Here is an 18800-nt window from a genome sequence, read left to right on the forward strand (position 1 = left end):
CATCAGCTGATGGTTCTTCATATCTAAGAGTCTTATCTTCTTAAAATTCAATTCTAATGATCAGTCTTGATTGTTAACCACTTGCTGGGCCCTGTGCTGGGTTCTAGAAAAGAAACAGTGGCTGCCTCAAGGGGGAACTAGTCTTTCAGTGTAGAGAGCTTTGTAATCTAACAATTATATCACAAGGTGATATGAAAAACTATATGCCCAGAGTATCTAGGTAGCAGAGATGGGAGAAAGTGATTTACTTTCTCAAAAATCAGGGAAGATTTCCTGCGGAAGCTTGTAAGGAAATGTGACTTTTCAAAGGTCAGGAATTTTCCAGCTGGTTAAGGTGGGAGAAGAATATTCCAAGGAGAGTAAACCATATGTGCCCAAGGGCATGAGATAACAGGATATTATCCTGGAGAACCTAGAAGCAATTCAGTACTATTGGAGCATAATGGAGAAACTGGGAAGTAAGAAGGGGGCCAGGAAATTGCGGGTGATAAGTCCAGAGACAAAGCCTGTGGTCCTATGTGGGAAAGTTTGGAATGTCATAATCAGTGTAGGTGACAGGGAGCCCGGAATGGAATGATTTGAGGAAACCTGGAAATTATCTTTGATAGCAGTGTAGAGGATACAACAGGAGAAAAAGAGATTGAAGCTGAGCAATACTTCAGGAGGAAGTACGAATGGTCTAGAGGAGCGATGCTGAGGGCCTGATTGAGGCAGTGCTGATGAGGCTGAAGAACAGATTGGGCCGGTTTTTAGGAGAGAAAATTCAGAATTGATAAGGCTAGCTTGGTCTTTAGGTGTAGGCAGATAAAAAGAAAAAAATAGCACTCTTACTGTTGTGTATCTCATTTGGTAAAATGTAATGCTAAGCACATAAAAACATAAAAATGCTTAGGAATAGTTCTTTAATAAGTAAGTCTGCATAGTATTATCTGGTCTTGATTTAACTTTATATTCAATTTTAAAATTACTTTCTATTAACTGGAACCTCTCATGCTTTATTCAGCCTCTTGGTGTGTTTCCAGTCTGCAAGGATTCTCTTAATACTTCCAAATGATTTTCAAGCAGAGAACTAAAAGGTGCCTTGTTTTCCAACCACATATTTATCTATTTAGATAGTCATTGCATAGTATTCAAAAGCTGTCTGAGAATAACGCTGCATGACTAAAAACAAAGAAGGAAAGATGTCAAACCTCAATACACAAGCATGAGCCTACTTTCCATTGCAGGCCACACAGAGGAACACCACATTTTTTCTTTTCTTTTCTTTTTTTTTTTTTTAAGGCAGAGTCTCACTCTGTCACCCAGGCTGGAGTGCAGTGGTGCAATCTCTGCTCACTGCAACCTCTGCTTCCTGGGTTCAAGCGATTCTTCTGCCTCAGCCTCCCAAGTAGCTGGTACTATAGGTGTGCACCACGATACCCAGCTACTTTTTGTATTTTCAGTAGAGACAGGGTTTCACCATATTGGCCAGGCTGTTCTTGAACTCCTGATGTCATGATCCACCTGCCTCGGCCTCCCAAAGTGCTGGGATTACAGGTATGAGCCACTATGCCCAGCCCACAATTTTTCTTAGTATTGAAGTTCATCTCAACCTCATCCAATCTTTAACTGTGTATCATAAACACGGATTTTTTTTTCCATACAAAACAATTTCCAGTCTACAGAAATGTGAAACTCAGTCTATCAGAGCTTTATAATTATTGAGGAAAATGAACACAGTATAAACAAAATTGTGTGGTTTTGTAAGCTAACTGCAATTACAGAGATGAGAAAGCCTTACATTGATATGACAGCTATCGAGCATATATTTTTATGTTTCTAAGAATTGAAAGGAGAACTATCAGGGCTTCAGATACATTTTGAAAAGATAATATTATTTTGAGACAGGGTCTTAGCTCTATCACTCAGGCTGAAATGCAGTAGCACAATCACAGCTCACTGCAGCCTTAACCTCCCAAGCTTAAGTGATCCTTCCACCTCAGCCCCCTGAGTAGCTGAGACTACAGGCACTTGTCACCATGCCTGACTAATTTTTAAATTTTTTGTAGACATGGGAGTCTGACTATGTTGCCCAAGGCTGACATTGAGCTCCTGGGCTCAAGCAGTTCTCCTGTCTTAGCCTCCCAAAGTGCTAGGATTACAGGCATGAGCCACCACTCCTGGCAAGGAGATAATTTTAGTTATTTTTTGAGACAGAGTTTTGCTTTGTCACCCAGGCTGGAGTACATGGTGCCATCTCAGATCACTGCAACCTCCGCCTCCTGGGCTCAAGTGAATCGCCTGCCTCAGCCTCCTGAGTAGCTGAGATTACAGGTGTGCACCACCACACCTAGCTAATAATTTTATTTTTAGTAGAGATGGGGTTTTACCATGTTGGCCAGGCTAGTCTCGAACTCCTGACCTCAGGTGACCTGCCTGCCTCAGTCTCCCAAACTGCTGGGATTACAGGCATGAGCTACCATGCCTGGCCAAGAAGTAATTGTAAATGATCACAATTTTTGCAGGTGTGTCATGCATGTACGTGATGCACATGATCTCTGAAGAGTATTTTAAAGATAAAGTCAGCAAAGTACAGCCTGTTGACCAAATCTGACCTACCACCTGTTCTTGTAATGCTGTGAACTAGAATAGTTTTTGCATTTTAAAATTTTTGAAAGGTTGAAAAAAATCAAAAGAATACACTTTTATAATATGTGAAAATTATCTGAAATTCAAATTTCAGTGTCCATAAATACGGTTTTATTGGAGTACAGCTCGCCCATCCGTTGTGTACCAGCTGCATTCATGCTACACTAGCAGAGCTAAGTGCTTGTGACAGAGACTTTCTGGACAACAAAGCCTAATGTACTTACTAGCTGGCTCTTTCCAGAGACTGTCAACCATGTTTTAAGAGCTTTCCTTTAAAGAAACACAAGCCTTTAGTAAACTGAAGATTTCTTCATAAAAATTTTCTATGTCAGTGATTACATATGATAAAAAAAGAAAATGCATGAATTTAGTAAAGATAAAGTTGATATTATAGATGAAAATCGTAGGCATGCCTTTAATTATATTTAGGATGCTTATTTCCCACCTTATGTCAGTAGATAGTTATAAGAACACACGCTTTAGGGTGGCTGTTATTTTTTCTTGCATCTTGATGAGCTTTGCATGACCTTGGGCTGGTTACTTTTCTCTTGTAAGCCTCAGGTTTCCTACGAAAACAGAGTAACAGTAACACCAACCACATGGGAATATGTTAAGTACCAAAGTGGGAAAGTCGGGTGTTTTTTTTTTAGAGGAATTACTTAGCTTGTTATCTGGTTGTAGGTATGCAATAGATTATAATTATCATTCTCTGAAAATGTCACTTTCACTTTCTGGTGCTCCACTCCTAGTACTGCCTGTAAGGTCTGCTTTGACAAGGAAATCTGTAAGACCCTGCCAACCATCATTTTGCATAGCAAGAGCCCCACTCTGTGTTACAATCTGGAGAAAAACTGTCCTCAGGCACATGAATCCAAGAACATGCATGACAGAAGAGTGGAAAAAGGGAAGCCTAGGAGGTCTAGAAACAAAAATCTAAGTGGTGAGCAGTGCTGGAAGGCTGGTCGGCAGCCGGAATACAGCTTGTGAGCAGCATATTGGGATTTTTGTTTTCCATGTTAGACTCTATTCCAGCTCTTTCTATGGAGAGTCCATGGTTTTGTGATGGGTTGTTGATGAAGGAAAGCTCTATATGTTTTTTTAGAGTGGATGAAGTATTTATCACTTTATTCCATTTTATGTTAACACTGCCGTTTCTCTTTTATTATTCGATGTCTTAGCAGCTGATGTCTCCCAGGGGAAAAGTACTCAGAAAATCATGATGGTGCGTTTCCTGGAAACTGTGATTTTTTTCTCACTGGGCTTGCCCTGCCTGTCTCTCTCCTGGGCCTGCTCTGCCTTTAGAATCCTTGTGACTCTGGATTCCTGTGGAGGAACAAGGGCCTGGTGACCTCTTGGCTCCTCAGCTATGATGCAACTTCTCTCTTCTCTTATCTCAAGTAAGTCCTGAGCAGCCCAGCAGAGGTGATCTCTTCTGCTCACCAGGGGTGGTCTGGAGTCAATTGATAAGAATCCTCTTTTCTTGGCCTTTACGAAACAAATCTCTGCCTAAAGGCAGCTAAAGGGGAGAAAAATACCTGCAAACCAACAATTCCTTTGTACCCCCATTAAGTACAGAAAATTAGATAAAGAAAAATCAGAATACCAGGAGGCAGCACATGCCACCACAGTACAGCTTGGAAATAAAATTTCTATAGATCTACTGTCCTTTTTTTTTTTTTTTTTTTAATCACATAGAAGGGTTTGCACAAATCTCATTTGTTCTTATTTCCTGCATTTTTTGTGTCTTGACATAGTATTTTGAGGAAAATATCTCTGAATTTTATCCTTGCTCCTCAATTATGGTTGAACAGGAACTGTTAATTGAGTTTAGTCATTCAAAAGAAGAACAAAGTATTTCATCATATTATATATTCTGGTTGGACTTGTGATTAAAGAAGACAAATAGAAACACTCACTCATCAGCCTGGTGTGTGGATAAAACCAAAAACAGTGATGCTCACAGGCATGCCTGAGAGTGGAATAATGATGGGTGGGCCGGGGGGGGTGTGTGTGTGCCCGTTTACTGGTAGGAGTAACTCTCATCATCATATTCCAACTCATCTTCATCATCATCATCCAGCAGCCCATACTTAAATTTCCGGTAGACTGTGCCATCCTGGCCCATATAGACGATGTCATCATCGTCATCCTCATCATAGTCCCGATCCCTGTACTCAATCACCTGATCCTCTTCAAAGCTGGTGCTCTCTCTATAGCTGCTCTTATAGGAGGAGTAAGACTTGCTGGGGTCGGCCAGCTTTTCATAGCCGGCCTTTTCTGTTGCCTGGACTCGGCCACGTGATTTCCTCCACACAACCACAGCTGCCCCGAGCAGAAGGGCCAGCATCACAGAGGAGGTGATGAACAGAGCTGTCTTGAAGTGCTCAGCTGCAGGCCCAACGTTGCTTGTTCGAAGGATGCATTCTTCTGTTGGAAGAAGTCCCCAAAGGAAGAGGCAAGAGGGAAAAGGTGGAAGAAATAGAATAGAGAGAATTAGTTTCTGAGCTAGAATTTCACCTTTGTTTTAAAAATCGAAAATGCTAGAATCACTGTCTCTGATTTTCCTTTGTTTAATTTTAATTTTTTGTAGAGACAGTGTCTCACTATGGTGCCCTGGCTGGTCTCAGACTCAGGCTCAAGAGATCCTCCCACCTTGGCCACCGAAAGTCCTGGGATTACAACCACTGCACCTGGCCTGTCTCTGATTTTCCTAGAAGGTACACCACTGTATAAAATTGGAGTATGTACCCCCTGAGAATCCTAGTCTATGTCTGATGAAGCCAATAAATCCTTCTAGAAAGTTCAGTTTGCCATCCAAAGGGAGTTCCCTTATCCCTGTATCTCCTAGGTCAGCCACCGGGTGTCCAACCTTATCAACTGATTATTCTCTTTCCCTCCTAAGAAAATATTTCATCTTGGACCAAGCTTTAGTTATTGCTAAATGCTCTATTTTATTTTCCGATTCCAACTTCTTTTCTAAGACTGAGTCTTTTCCTAAGCTACCTTAAGCTGGGGCCAGCCTGGCTGTCCCACCACTTAAGGGCAAGAGCAGATAATTTATAAAACTACTGACTCGGCCGGGCGCGGTGGCTCACGCCTGTAATCCCAGCACTTTGGGAGGCCAAGGCGGGTGGATCGCGAGGTCAAGAGATCGAGGCCATCCTGGCCAACATGGTGAAACCCCATCTCTACTAAAAATACAAAAAATTAGCTGGGCATGGTGGCGCGTGCCTGTAATCCCAGCTACTCAGGAGGCTGAGGCAGGAGAATTGCCTGAACCCAGGAGGTGGAGGTTGCAGTGAGCCGAGATCGTGCCATTGCACTCCAGCCTGGGTAACAAGAGCGAAACTCCGTCTCAAAAAAACAAAACAAAACAAAACAAAACAAAAACTACTGACTCTGAGAGCCATGTGGAGCCTTCGCAATTACTTAGCCCAATTTGTTGTTTGACACTGGAGGAAACTAAAGTCCATTGAGAGAAAGTGAATTGTCACATTGTCAGATACAAGATCTTGTTTGTGGAGCAATCAGAATTCAAATCCAGGAATCCTAGCTCCATGCTACAGTCTGAAGACATTAGGACAGAAGGCTCTGACAGCTGTTCCATGGCTTCCTGGAGTTTTGTGCTCCTAGCCTGGTAGATAAAGAAGTACCATTTTAAAATCCTATCAACTTGAATGATAGGCAGTTTTTTCCTATCATTATTAGAGTTTTTTTGTTTGGGATGGAGTCTCGTTCTGTCGCCCAGGCTGGAGTGTAGTAGCACAATATTTCGGCTCATTGCAACCTCTGTCTCCCAAGCTCAAGCAATTCTCATGCCTTAGCCTCCTGAGTAGCTGGGACTACAGGTGTATGCCACCTTGCCTCGCTAATTTTTGTATTTTTAGTAGAAATGGGTTTCACCATATTGGCCAGGTTGGTCTCAAACTCCTGACCTTAGGTGATCCATCTGCCTTGGCCTCCCAAAGTGCTGGGATTATAGGTGTGAGCCACCTTACCCAGCAATTATTAAGAGTTTGGAAATCCAGAGCTCCGACCCCTGTCATCCATCAGCCTCTGTTTCGATGCATTGACTGAGAATATGGAGTTACCAAAACTGTTTCACGGAAGGAAAGATTCAACTATAACTTTAGTAATGAGGATGAGGTCATTTGTCTTACTTTTTATTCATTTATCCAGGTGGTATGATTTGGGTAATCAAAAAAAAAAAGTCTATTTTTTTTTTTCTGTTCTTTAACTCACCACATGGGAGTTTGAAAGAACCAGAGGGAAAAAACTATCAGGCCATGTTGGATGTACAAGCTGAAATACACAGTATGTTTTCCATAAATATTTGTTGAGCCTCTTGGGTCTCCCTTGTTCAGGGGATACTTTCATGAGCGATTCTAGGTACGTTACACACTAGATAAATGAATATAACACTGCTGCAAGGTGCAATGATTTTTGCTTATTAAATATTGACCAATGAGATCTGATTCATCATGACTATGTATTTTTCTTTTTTGCTAGTGCTAAGCAAGTTTTCTATTTTATCATAATTCTCATGGGATTTTATTTATCAAGCTGAGTTCCTTCTTCTGAAGTAACAGACCTATCATTATTACATTAATCATTAGCAAGTTCTACACAAAATTCTTCCCTGGAGAAAACATTAAAGCATTGGAGAGATTGATAAGCAATCTGTGTGTGGTACTGTGAGATAAATACTGCCTGAAGCAGTAGAATCAATATAAAAATCCTTTCGAGGTCGTTTCAGTTATGGGGGTGCCATATGCAATCATGCCTTGCCTACTATTCTCCATCCCAGGTCTGCAGAGTCAGGGTTAGCCTTTGTGATATGGTTTCTTTGAGGGGGTAGAGTGTCTCTGTAAAGAAGGATCAGGTAATCAAGAGCATTTAGACTTTGCAGATTGCTGCAGGTGTCTCATCAAGAGCCTCAGGGGATCAGGAAAGCTGACAAGATAGTTCTTAGTTGGAACAGGCTTTCACAAACTCTGCACGCAACATGCACAAACTTCTGGTTTCATTTAAAGGTGTTAATATTGTGAGGGTTATTATTCTTGGCTGACACAGGATGGATATTAGGCAATCAGACCCTCAATGTAGGTGTGTATGAAGAACAGGGAAAACCAGGTGCTCAGAGGGGTAGGAAAGCTAAAAGAAGGAACATGTTTTTGGAAAGATGATACTTAAAACCCAATTGAAAATGTTGATCAAAAATAAAAGAGAAATGGCTGGTAGCAATTATGGGTCTGGGGTTTTCTTAACTTACAAATGGACAGACTCACAAATATGGCATCTCTTTTTGTTGGTGAATGTTACTTCTGAACCCCAAGGAAATTATCTACTTCTGGTATAGAAAGTATACTTTAAGAATATGTGTTTCTTTTTTGAGAAGAAATCTCTCAGTTTGAGATCTTTCTAAGTTTGTGACCAATGAGAATCAAGTACCCACATGGATGGGGTTAGACGTGGAGACAGCTGAGGGACTGGAAATTGGTAAAGGGGGTTTTACTTCTTATCCTTCAAGAAAAATTCATTTCTAAAACGTCATCAGTCTCTAATGAGAAGTCTAGGTTTGGGCTGACTTTCACGGAATGATTCTTCAACAGAATCAAGATAATATTGACATCAGCTTCCTTGATAGTTGATTGTTTTCATTTTTTTCCCAGGAGAGAAGAATGAAAAAAGGAACAAAGTAGATTCATAAAGATAAAATGCTAGCTCTACTTGAGTTCTAGTCTTGGAGGCAAGCAGAGAATCTAATTCCAGATGAGCTTTTTTTTTTTTTTTTTTTTTTTTTAGACGGAGTTTCGCTCTTGTTACCCAGGCTGGAGTGCAATGGTGGCGCGATTTCGGCTCACCGCAACCTCCGCCTCCTGGGTTCAGGCAATTCTCCTGCCTCAGCCTCCTGAGTAGCTGGGATTACAGGCACGCGCCACCAGCTCATTTTTTTGTATTTTTAGTAGAGACGGGGTTTCACCATGTTGACCAGGATGGTCTCCATCTCTTGACATCGTGATCCACCTGCCTCGGCCTCCCGAAGTGCTGGGATTACAGGCTTGAGCCACCGCGCCTGGCTTCATTTTTTTTTTTTTTTTTTTTTAAACAAAAATTGAGATGGCATCTTGGTCTGTCATCCAGGCTGAACTGCAATTGTGCGATCTCAGTTCACTGCAATCTCTGCCTCCTGGGCTGAAGAGATCCTCCCACTCAGCCTTCCAAGTAGCTGGGATTACAGGCATGAACCACCATGCCCAGCTAATTTTTGTATTTTTAATAGAGATGGGGTTTCTCCAAGTTTCCCAGGCTGGTCTCATGCTCCTAGACTCAAGCGATCTTCCCACCCTACACTGTCAAAATGCTGGGATGTGTATAGGCGTGAACTCTCAAAGTACAGGAGTGAACCACCACACCCAGTCCCCAGATGAAACTTTTATTATCGGTGTGGACTTGGAAATGCAAATCCAATTCTTTGAGCCTCAGTCTCCTCATCTGTAAAGTGGGACTGATAATCTCTACTTATGAAGTGAGACAATGGGCGTGAAGTTTCAAGTACAGTAGGCCCATAGTAAGGACTCAATAAAAAGGTAGCCCTATTGATTCTCCTGAACTTCCCATTCCCCCTCCCTCTGTTCCCATTGGCTTCCTGAGCACATGCCCTTCCTCTATAGGCTGCTCTTGTTCTCCCCTCACCCATGGTGTCCTGGCAGTCACAGCACTCCTGAGCACTGGTGGGATCAGAGGCGTTGCAGCAGTGGAGGCAGCGGCTGTCGTCCAAGTGCAGCGCCAGGTTGGCAGGGCACACGGTGCAGTTCTTGGCCCCTGGTCCCTTGCATTCCGTGCAGCTCTCGTGGCATTTTTCACAGTTAAATGTCTTTCCCTGTTAAGAGCAACCAAGAGGTTCCTTTTGAGTGCAGAGGTATTAACACTGGAGTTTCCAGATGGCATTTACCTTGTCTCCATAAGGAGGGTGGTGTGTTCTGAGTCCGTTTTAACTGTGCTGGGTGAAAGAACCAACTGTCTGTGATGGGGTGGAATCACGGCTGGGCCCTGCCTTTTGAGATCTGCTAATAACAGTGGGAGAACAGATGTCTAGAACAGTTTGGGTTAGGAACTGACAGCTCATGTTCTCAAGGACAGCTCAGGTCAAGGACTAGTTTTGTCTGGCCCGCACTATTGACTTTCAGTTTAAAATATTTTGCATTCATTTCCCACATCTCAAAAGTGGGGTATTTCACATGTAAATTTGTTCCTAATTTCTCTTTAGAAACTAGAAGACCTGTCAACTGGATTCATCACTCCCACATGGCAATGGCCCTGATGTTCACTCTTCTATTTGACACAATCCCCAGCACTTGCCCTTTTGTCACCAATATGTAGGTGACACATCAATTTCCACTTCAAGCTTCAGGCTTATGTTGTGGTTTTCTTTGACCCAGCATGTATGTTAGTGACCTGCTTGGCCTCTGTACTTATTGGATTCTTGTAGTCTGGCCCCAGAATAATATATGTTGTGGCTCTGTAGCTCAAGTAGTTAAATCTCTATGGGAAGAAAGTAGAGAGATGAGAAGAAAGTGGCTTCCTTCCCGACAAGTTATTCCTTGACTGGCACTGGAAATGCGGGTTAGGGAAGACGCATTCCTGTTTTACTTCCGTAACTTTGGAAATATGGTATGATAGAAAAAGAAGGACTATAAATTGCTTTTATTGAGCACCTTGGCGTGTTTCAGGCACGGCTAAGGTGCTTTCTCAACTGTATTATCTCGTTGAATCCTGTATCTCATGTATTGTAATCCCAGCAGTTTGGGAGATGGAGGCCCAAGAATCTGTTGAGCCAAGGAGTTCAGGACCAGCCTGGGCAACATAGTGAGACCTCATCTCTGTTAAATATATGTATATAAAGGACAGAACCCAAGAAACGATATGCTTGGCCATACATTCGGCAACTGTTGACACTGGATGCCGTGGTCAAACTTATGGTCCCATCCTCAAGTTTATTATGCAGAACTGAGGCATTACCTATAAAAATTGTCCCCATAATGTAAAAAAAAACAAAAAAACAAACAAAAAAAAAAAACCTGTGAATCCGTTTTCTAACATACACCCAAAATATAGATCAAAATAACATTGCTACATATACTGAGGCCAAATACCAGCCTTTGCCAGGCCACTCCTCAAAGAAAAAAAAAAAAAAATTTTTTTTAAACCATCCTTCAGGTTTAATCCAGCTTTGTTACTTACCACTCATGTAATCTTTCTTTTTTTTTGAGGCAGGGTCTCACTTTGTTGCCAAGGCTGGAGTGCACTGGTGTGATTGGGTTCAAGCAATCCTCCTGCCTCAGCCCCACAAATAGCTGGGACTACAGATGTATGCCACCATGCCTGGTTAATTTTTTTTATAAGATGGGGTTTCACCATATTGGCCAGTCTGGTCTCGAACTCCTGACCTCATGATCTGCCTGCCTAGGCCTCCCAAAGTGCTGGTGTGAGCCACTGTGCCTGGTGTGAGCTACTGTGCCTGGCTGGTAGAAGATTTTAAAATATTAAACATACACTATTTCTATAGTATGAGAATTTTGGGACTTTTGCATTGCCCAGAATGACATGCAGGAACTAAGCTCATGTTCCTCTCTAGAGAGAGCAGAAGGCGCCACACTCCCAGCCCTCCATACCTCTCCCACTCTGTATTCTCCAACAAGACATTCCGAGGTGCAGATCCCTCCCATGAGGTGGTAACTCCACACACAGGTTAAGCAATTCAACGCTCCTTTTCCTGAAAGAAAAAACTCTTTTTTAAGTTATGATATTGACCTTAGATTTCAACCTCTGTGTTTGTTCCGGAACACTTAAAAACAAGGAATATGTCAAATAAATTGAAGAAGAAGGATGAATTGATTGACGATATGAAAAAGAAAAAAGTCTCCCACACAAAGTAAAAATTATATAATTAGTTCAATCGATGTAGATTCTCAGTCTGAAAATTGAGAATTTAGGGATGACAGATCTTTTATTACAGCAAGAGAAAAGATTTTCAGAGAATGAGAAATCATGTAGAAAGTGTATAAAACCTTTATTTGTCCTTCTGCTTATTGCTTAACTAGTGTGGAGGATGTTACTAGCTGTTTGGACGATTGCAATACTAAGTGCATAAATCATCAATAGACAGTTTCTAATTGAGAAGTAACACGGAACTTGGCACTTAAAATGCTAGGGCTGAAAGGATTTAGCAGTTCATTTTGTTTGGTGGTTCTTAATTTTGGGGTCATGATGATGGTAATAGATTCCTTTGAAATTCCTTGAAAGCTGTAAGTTCTCTTCTCAGAAATTTGACGTTTATTTCATATTTATTTCTCATGTGAAAAATATTAAGAAATGAAAAGTAAGGCCCAGACATGTAATGTCACCTATCCAGGGTTACACAGGTGGTGGTCAAGATTCAGATTCAAGTTTGCTGACTTATAACCTCTTGATCTTTCTTTCTTTTTTGTTTTGTTTTATTTTTTAAGATGGAGTCTCGTTATGTTGCCCAGGCTGATCTCAAACTCCTGGACTCAAGGAATCCTCTTGCCTTAGCCTCCAAGTAGCTGGGCTTATAGATGCATGCAATCGCTCCTTGCTGAGGAGCTCTTTCTGTCACACCATCTGCCTTATCACATGAGCCACCAAATAGAGGAGGAGGTCAGAATCTACAGCCTCTGTTTCCTATGGAGGAATCACTTGATCCCAGGAGGTCGAGGCTGCAGTGAGCCATGATTACACCAATCTAGCCTGGGCAACAGCCTAGGATTACAGATGTGTGCAATTGTGCCTTGCTGAGGTGCTCTCTCTACCACACTGTTTCCTATACTCTTCTCTCCTAATTCAGACACCCCAAAAAAGACAGGTCCAAACATTTCTTCTATACAGGTATCAAGGGATAATAACTTCTGGAAAGTTTGGGGACAGGAGACCTAAATCTAGCTCATTCTGTTAGGAATTCCTGAGCATTTTGCTGATAATTTTCAAATGGGAGCATCAGATTAATGGGCATAGAATATGCCTGGTATTGTAAGTGGGAACTTAATATAGGTCTTCCCATCAGAAAAATCCTATAAAGGGTGGTTTTTGAACTTGAAGTAGAACCATGAATCTGTCCTTTACGTTCACAATGTAGTTAAATTGACTTTTCGTGGCTGATCTGTGAGCTCAATCATTTATAATGTGTCTGTGGAAAAATGAATTCTGAGCTCTAACAACAGCTTAGAGAATAAACACTTTTACTACTGAACTGCTTCTTAGGTTGGAAGCTGCCTGTAGTGATATAAATTCAAAACCACTTTATTTTTACCTTAGCTCTAGCTTCATACAGAATTTCCTGCATGTTCTGGAACGTTAATTGTGGTCTCTGATGGAAGAATCAATCTTCTCTTATTTCCATTCTTCCTTTTTCCCATTCTACATTTTTCTAAAATACAGCTTAGATGTCTTCAGTTTTTAACATAAAAGAGAGTTTTTTTTTGTTTTGTTTTGTTTTGTTTTTAATGACGAGAAATTAAGGGTAGATACATGCTCTCACTTTAATGTGGAATCTAAAACAATTGAACTCATAGAAGTAGAGAATAGATGGCGGTTAGTGGAGGCTGGGGGGACTGGGGAGATGGTGGTCAAAGGTTATAAGGTTCTAATTAGACAGGAAGAATACGTTTTTGGAATCTATTACATCTCGTGATTATACTTAATAATGTACTTTCATAATTGGTAAATTTCAGATGTTCTCATCACAAAAATGAGTAAGTATTTGAGGTGACGAACTCTTGTTTTTTTTTTTTTCTCCAATTGCCTTCACAGGAAACAGAGGCTGTAGATTTGGACCTCCTCTATCTGGTGGCTAAGGCAGATGGTGTGGTAAAGAGAGCACCTCAGCAGGGCGCAATTGCACACATCTGTAATCCTAGGCTGTTGCCCAGGCTAGATTGGTGTAATCACGGCTCACTGCAGCCTCGACCTCCTGGGATCAGGTGATCCTCCGACCTCAACCTCCTGAGTAGCTGGGACTACAGATGCACATACCATACCCAGCTAATATATATTATTTATTTTTATTTTTGCTTTTGAGACAGATTCTTGCTTTGTTACCCAGGCTGGAGTACAGTGGTGCGATCTGGACTCACTGCAACCTCTGCCCGCCAGGTTCAAGCAATTCGCCTGCCTCAGCCTCCTGAGTAGCAGGGACGACAGGCATGTACCACATCTGGCTAATTTTTTGTATTTTCAGTAGAGGTGAGGTTTCACCATGTTGGCTAGGCTGGTCTCGAACTCCTGACCTTAAGTGATCCTCCTGCCTTGGCCTCCCAAAGTGCTGGGATTACAGGCATGAGCCACTGCACCTGGCCACATTTTGTTTATTTTTTTGTAGAGATGAGGTCTCACTATGTTGCCCAGGCTGGTCTCAAATTCCTGACCTCAAGTGATCCACCCACCTTGGCCTCCCAAAGTGCTGGGATTACAGGTGTGAGCCACTATGCCTGGCCTGATGGATACGTTAATTAGCTTTACTTAATTATTCCACATTGTATACATAGATCATGACATCGCTTTGTACCCTATAAATATATATAATTATAACTTGTCAATTTACAATAAAATAAATTAAGAGTAGAAAACACTAAAAGAGGGGGAACAGGCCATAGCTAGGTTAGGTCACAAAATTCCTACCTTAACACGTTGGTACACTTTTTTTTTTTTTTAAAGACGAAGTTTTACTCTCGTTAGTAGAGATGGGGTTTCACCTGTCGGCCAGGCTGGTCTTGAACAACTGACCTCAGGTGATCCACCCACCTCAGCCTCCCAAAGTGCTGAGATTACATGCATGAGCCACCACGCCTGGACATGGTTTGTTACATTTTTCTCCAAGACCAGCATTAATAAATTGTCTGAGGCCCAGATCCCAGGCAATACCTAAGGGCAGTACTTGTCAGCTTTGGGTGACAAATCAGGGACTTCATTTACACCTCTTACACTGCTTTATTGCCAAACCTGCACACTTAGGGTACCCAGAATCTTTTGCAAAGGGCAGTTTGTTAATTTCCAGAATGCTTTCTATGATTTTAAAGTTTAATATCTTATATCTGTCATTGCTTCTAAGGATCTGCAGGGGCTTTGGGACCTAAAAGACAGGGATTTTGGCATTGCTTTAAAACTCAGAGCAGCTCACCATCTGCTCTCCTTCAGACTGAACCCCATAGGATGAATTCAGCAAAAGCGAAGCAACTTCTTCTGAGCTCTGCTCATGAGCCTCTGTCCACACAGAGAGGTGCATCTTTGGAGGAATAAGAGGCTTTGGTTACTCAGCCTGGATTTTGATTCCAAACCATTTTATGAGGAGAAGAAACAATAACAGAAAATCAAAAAACAAAAACAAAATAGAAAAAATAAAATGTTATGAGGAGGATAAGTAAAAAGTTAAGTGTGTAAAGGCAAGGAATTAGCTAATTACGGAGTATCAGTTACAGAGAAAGGTACATATTAGGCCTGAGTGTGTTACGTTTTCCCAGTCTACCCCTCCTTCCATGCTTTTACATATTTTTCTTTTCAATAACCTAAAATTGTTGGGCAGTCCAAAGTGAATAAAATATATAGCTGGTAATTTCTTACTTAGGTTGCAAAATTTTTCCTGATTCTTTCATGCATCGTCATTTCTTACTATGAGAGTTAATGACTTAAGAAGGAAGGAACTCATCTTTTCTTCTACCTAGTTTATTCCCACGAGGAAAACCTGTCTCCAGATTTTGTATCTATATGTTGCAAAACCAGATGATAGCACATTTTCCTAACCAGCAAGGGACATGTGTGCTATAGTAAAGAAAGGACTGCTCACTGCAAATAAGTATATGAAAAAAATAACATTAAATAAAAAATAAAAATTAAAAAAAGAATGATAGCCGAAAAAATGAGTATCAAAGACAGAGAACTTCAGCTGGGCAAGTTCATGGGTTGATGTCAAATACGGGAGGAAGAGGTACAAACACTCTGGAGGGCTGCAAGATTCATCCACTAACTACTGTTCTAGACAGATGTGTTAAACTTTATTCATTTTTATTTTTGAGACAGACTCTTGCTTTGTTGCTCAGGCTGGAGTACAGTGGTAAGATCTCAGCTCACTGCAACCTCCTTCTCCCAGGTTCAAGCCATTTTCCTGTAATTCTCATCCCTTGAATACAATCTCAAGGATACTGTGAGGATGAACTTTTGAGACTGCGAATGCCCAAAACCATCATCCTTAATTCACCCAGGAAATCTCAAACCCAAATAAAGACATGTATAGTATTTCTATAGTATAAAGCCACAGTAACCAAAATAGTATGGCACTGATAGAAAAGCAGATACATAGACCAATGAAAAAGAATAGAGAACCCAGAAATAATGCCACACACCTATAACCATCTGATTTTTGACAAAGTTGACAAAAATAAACAATGGGAAAAAGAATCTCTGTTCAATAAATGGTGCAGGGATAGCTGGCTAGCCATATGCAGAAGAATAAAACTAGATCCCTTACAATTACCATATAGGTGATAACTCAAGATGGATTAAAGATTTAAATATAAGAATTCGGCCAAATGTGGTGGCTTCTGCCTGTAATCCCAGCACTTTGGGAGGCCAACGTGGGCTGATCACTTGAGACCAGGAATTTGAGACCAGCCTGGCCCACATGGTGAAACCCAGACTCTACTATAAATAGAAAAATTAGCCAGGCTTGGTGGTGTGTGTCTCTAGTCCCAGATAGGAGGCTGAAGCAGGAGAATTGCTTGAAAGTGGGAGGCAGAGGTTGCAGTGAGCTGAGATTGCACCACTGCACTCCAGCCTGGGCAACATAGTGAGACTCTGTCTCAAAAACAAACCAAAAATAAGCCAGGGGTGGTGGTGTATGCCTGTAGTCCCAGTTACTTGAGTGGCTGAGACACGAATATTACTTAAACCCAGGATACGGAAACTGCAGTGAGCCGAGATTGCATCGCTGCACTTTAGTGTGGGCGACAGTGTGAGACTCTGTCTCAAAAATAAAATTAATAAAATAGATGGGAACAATAGACACTGGGAAATACAAGAGCAGGGAGAGAAGGAGTGGGGCAGGAGTTGAGAAACTACATATTGGGTACTACGCTCACTACTTGGGTGACAGATTCATTTGTACTCCAAGCTTCAGCATCAGGCAATATACCTTTGAAACAAACCTGCACATATACCCCCAATCTAAAATGAAAGTTGGAAAAAAGGTATTGGTTTTCAAACTGTGCTTACAATATCATGAATCATTTCTCTAATCCCCACAAATAACTTCAAGGATAGTGTTGTCCTGTTTTGACTGGTTGACAATAAAAGACATTAGCTTACCTAATGATGGTTGCCTAATCTTAACTGGAAACCAAGTTCCCCCCACTGCACTGCGCTGCTCACTGCACAACACCAGTGGCTGGAATTAGGGTTGTCAGATTTCACAAATGAAAATAAAGTATTTTATTTTCAGGCAGCTCTATTTGGGATAAAGGTCTCACACATCCAATAATCATGGTAACAGAGATAACTTCAACTTTTCAAAAAATCAAATAGCCACTATTCACCACCATATGGCCAATGACAGTATCAGCTTTCCACCACTCCCATCCCACCCCCAATTCAGTGTGTTCTCTCATCTGTTATCTAATTCTGGTTAGACGTTTTGAGCGTTAACCATATGTGTTTCTGGAATGAAAAAGAGATAACATGGATTGATGAGTAGTTACTGCTGTTTGTTTGGAAGGCTAATTCTTTCATGGGCGGGAGTCAATTGTGAATGGACAGGGACTGGGAACCACTATATGGTAGAATTTTTATGGAGTTGCCTTAGGGGCTTCCTGGGAATGGTGGGAGGGGTGCGGGGAGGGGCATCAGATGGGGCTCTGAGGTGGTTCCTCTGCTCCCACCCAAGCAGCTCTGCCTGGATCAGTTTACCCAATAGGTCTGAGGAAGGTGGCCACTGCTAAAACACTATTTGAAACCATTGCTCTAGATTATTACTTGGTGTCCAATACAGTAGCCACTACAGGTGGCAACTGAGCACCTGAAATATGGCTAGTGCAACTTGAGTTGTGCTGTACGTGTAAAATAAAACATCTCGGTAACATGTATGTAGATTACATGTTCAACTATTTTGGATAAATGTGTACAACTAAAATTATACTTGTTCATTTTTATTTTTTAAACATGACTACTAAAAATTTTAAATCACATTTTATTTCTCTTGGACGGTGCTGATACACTACTAAGTACAATTACACAAATTAAACTAGCTTGGGCTGCAGGGTTTGTTCATGGTTGTATGAACATTGCACCATAAATAAATGGATGAATGAATACACAGAGTACTAAAGGAATATAGAATGAAGGGTCTAGAGGAGGCTTTCTGGAGGAAGTGATAACTCTAATGGATCTGAAAGAGGTAGCCAGGCAGAGCAGGCTGGAGAAAGTATTCCAGAGAGGGACAGTGGGTGAGGTTGGCTCAGGTTTACAACAACTGACTATGCCTGGATTCGAGGATAGGAGAGGAGATGGTGAGAGATGAGGCTGAAGACGAGAAGAGATCTATGTTGACGGGCCTCATATGCAAAGATACTAAATTAAAATTCTATCCTGGCTGGGTGTGGTGGCTCATACTTGTAATCCCAGCACATTGGGAGGCTGAGGCAGGCAGATCATTTGAGGTCAGCAGTTTGAGAGACCAGCTTGGCCAACATGGCAAAACCCCATCTCTACTTAAAATATATAAAACAAAACAAAACAAAACAGAACAAAATTAGCCAGGGGTGGTGGTGTGTGCCTATAATCTTAGTTACTTTGGAGGCTGAGGCAGGAGAATCGTTTGAACCCAGGAAGCAGAGGTTGCAGTGAGCCAAGATTGTGCCACTGCACTCCAGCCTGGGTGACAGAGCAAGACTCTGTCTCAAAAACAAAACTATCCTCAGGTCAGTGGAGAGTTGTTTTTACGTGGAGGTCAGTCATTATATTTGTTGTGTAAAGAGATCAGTCTAAGAGCCTATGGAAGACTGATTTATTATAGGCTGACTAATGCTAAAGATAGGAAGACCAACTAAATAATTGGTAAACTATTTAGATAAAGAATGGTGAGTCTGAACTATGGCAGTGACACTAGA

General features: G+C 41.4%; 2 protein-coding genes across 21 annotated transcripts in view; one reads left to right on the forward strand and one right to left on the reverse strand.

The window, feature by feature from the left end:
* RFK (riboflavin kinase) overlaps positions 1–18800 on the forward strand; it is a 224068-nt gene that overhangs the window by 31477 nt on the left and 173791 nt on the right. The window contains exons 2-3 of one of the 18 annotated variants that reach the window (XR_012516536.1): positions 1–4025; positions 4845–5345. The exon at positions 1–4025 is cut by the window's left edge and continues 8482 nt beyond it. The exons of 16 other annotated variants lie outside the window; for them this stretch is intronic. Coding sequence is in view for 1 of the 2 variants with exons in the window: in XM_074394658.1 (XP_074250759.1) it covers positions 3807–3976 (170 nt within the window). In the remaining variant the exon portion in view is untranslated. Of the gene's footprint in view, positions 4026–4844; positions 5346–18800 lie in introns of those variants that run through there. One more of the 18 variants, XM_074394658.1, reaches the window with a different exon arrangement.
* PCSK5 (proprotein convertase subtilisin/kexin type 5) overlaps positions 4019–18800 on the reverse strand; it is a 467438-nt gene continuing 452656 nt past the window's right edge. For all 3 annotated transcript variants that reach the window (XM_074394654.1, XM_074394653.1, XM_074394655.1), the window contains 3 exons: positions 11304–11404; positions 9325–9511; positions 4019–5055 (listed from right to left, as the gene is read on the reverse strand). In XM_074394654.1, the coding sequence (XP_074250755.1) occupies positions 4649–5055; positions 9325–9511; positions 11304–11404 (695 nt within the window). In that variant the 3' untranslated portion in view covers positions 4019–4648. The remainder of the gene's footprint in view (positions 5056–9324; positions 9512–11303; positions 11405–18800) is intronic.

This window comes from Saimiri boliviensis, chromosome 2, assembly GCF_048565385.1.
Source record: "Saimiri boliviensis isolate mSaiBol1 chromosome 2, mSaiBol1.pri, whole genome shotgun sequence".
Taxonomy (NCBI): domain Eukaryota; kingdom Metazoa; phylum Chordata; class Mammalia; order Primates; family Cebidae; genus Saimiri; species Saimiri boliviensis.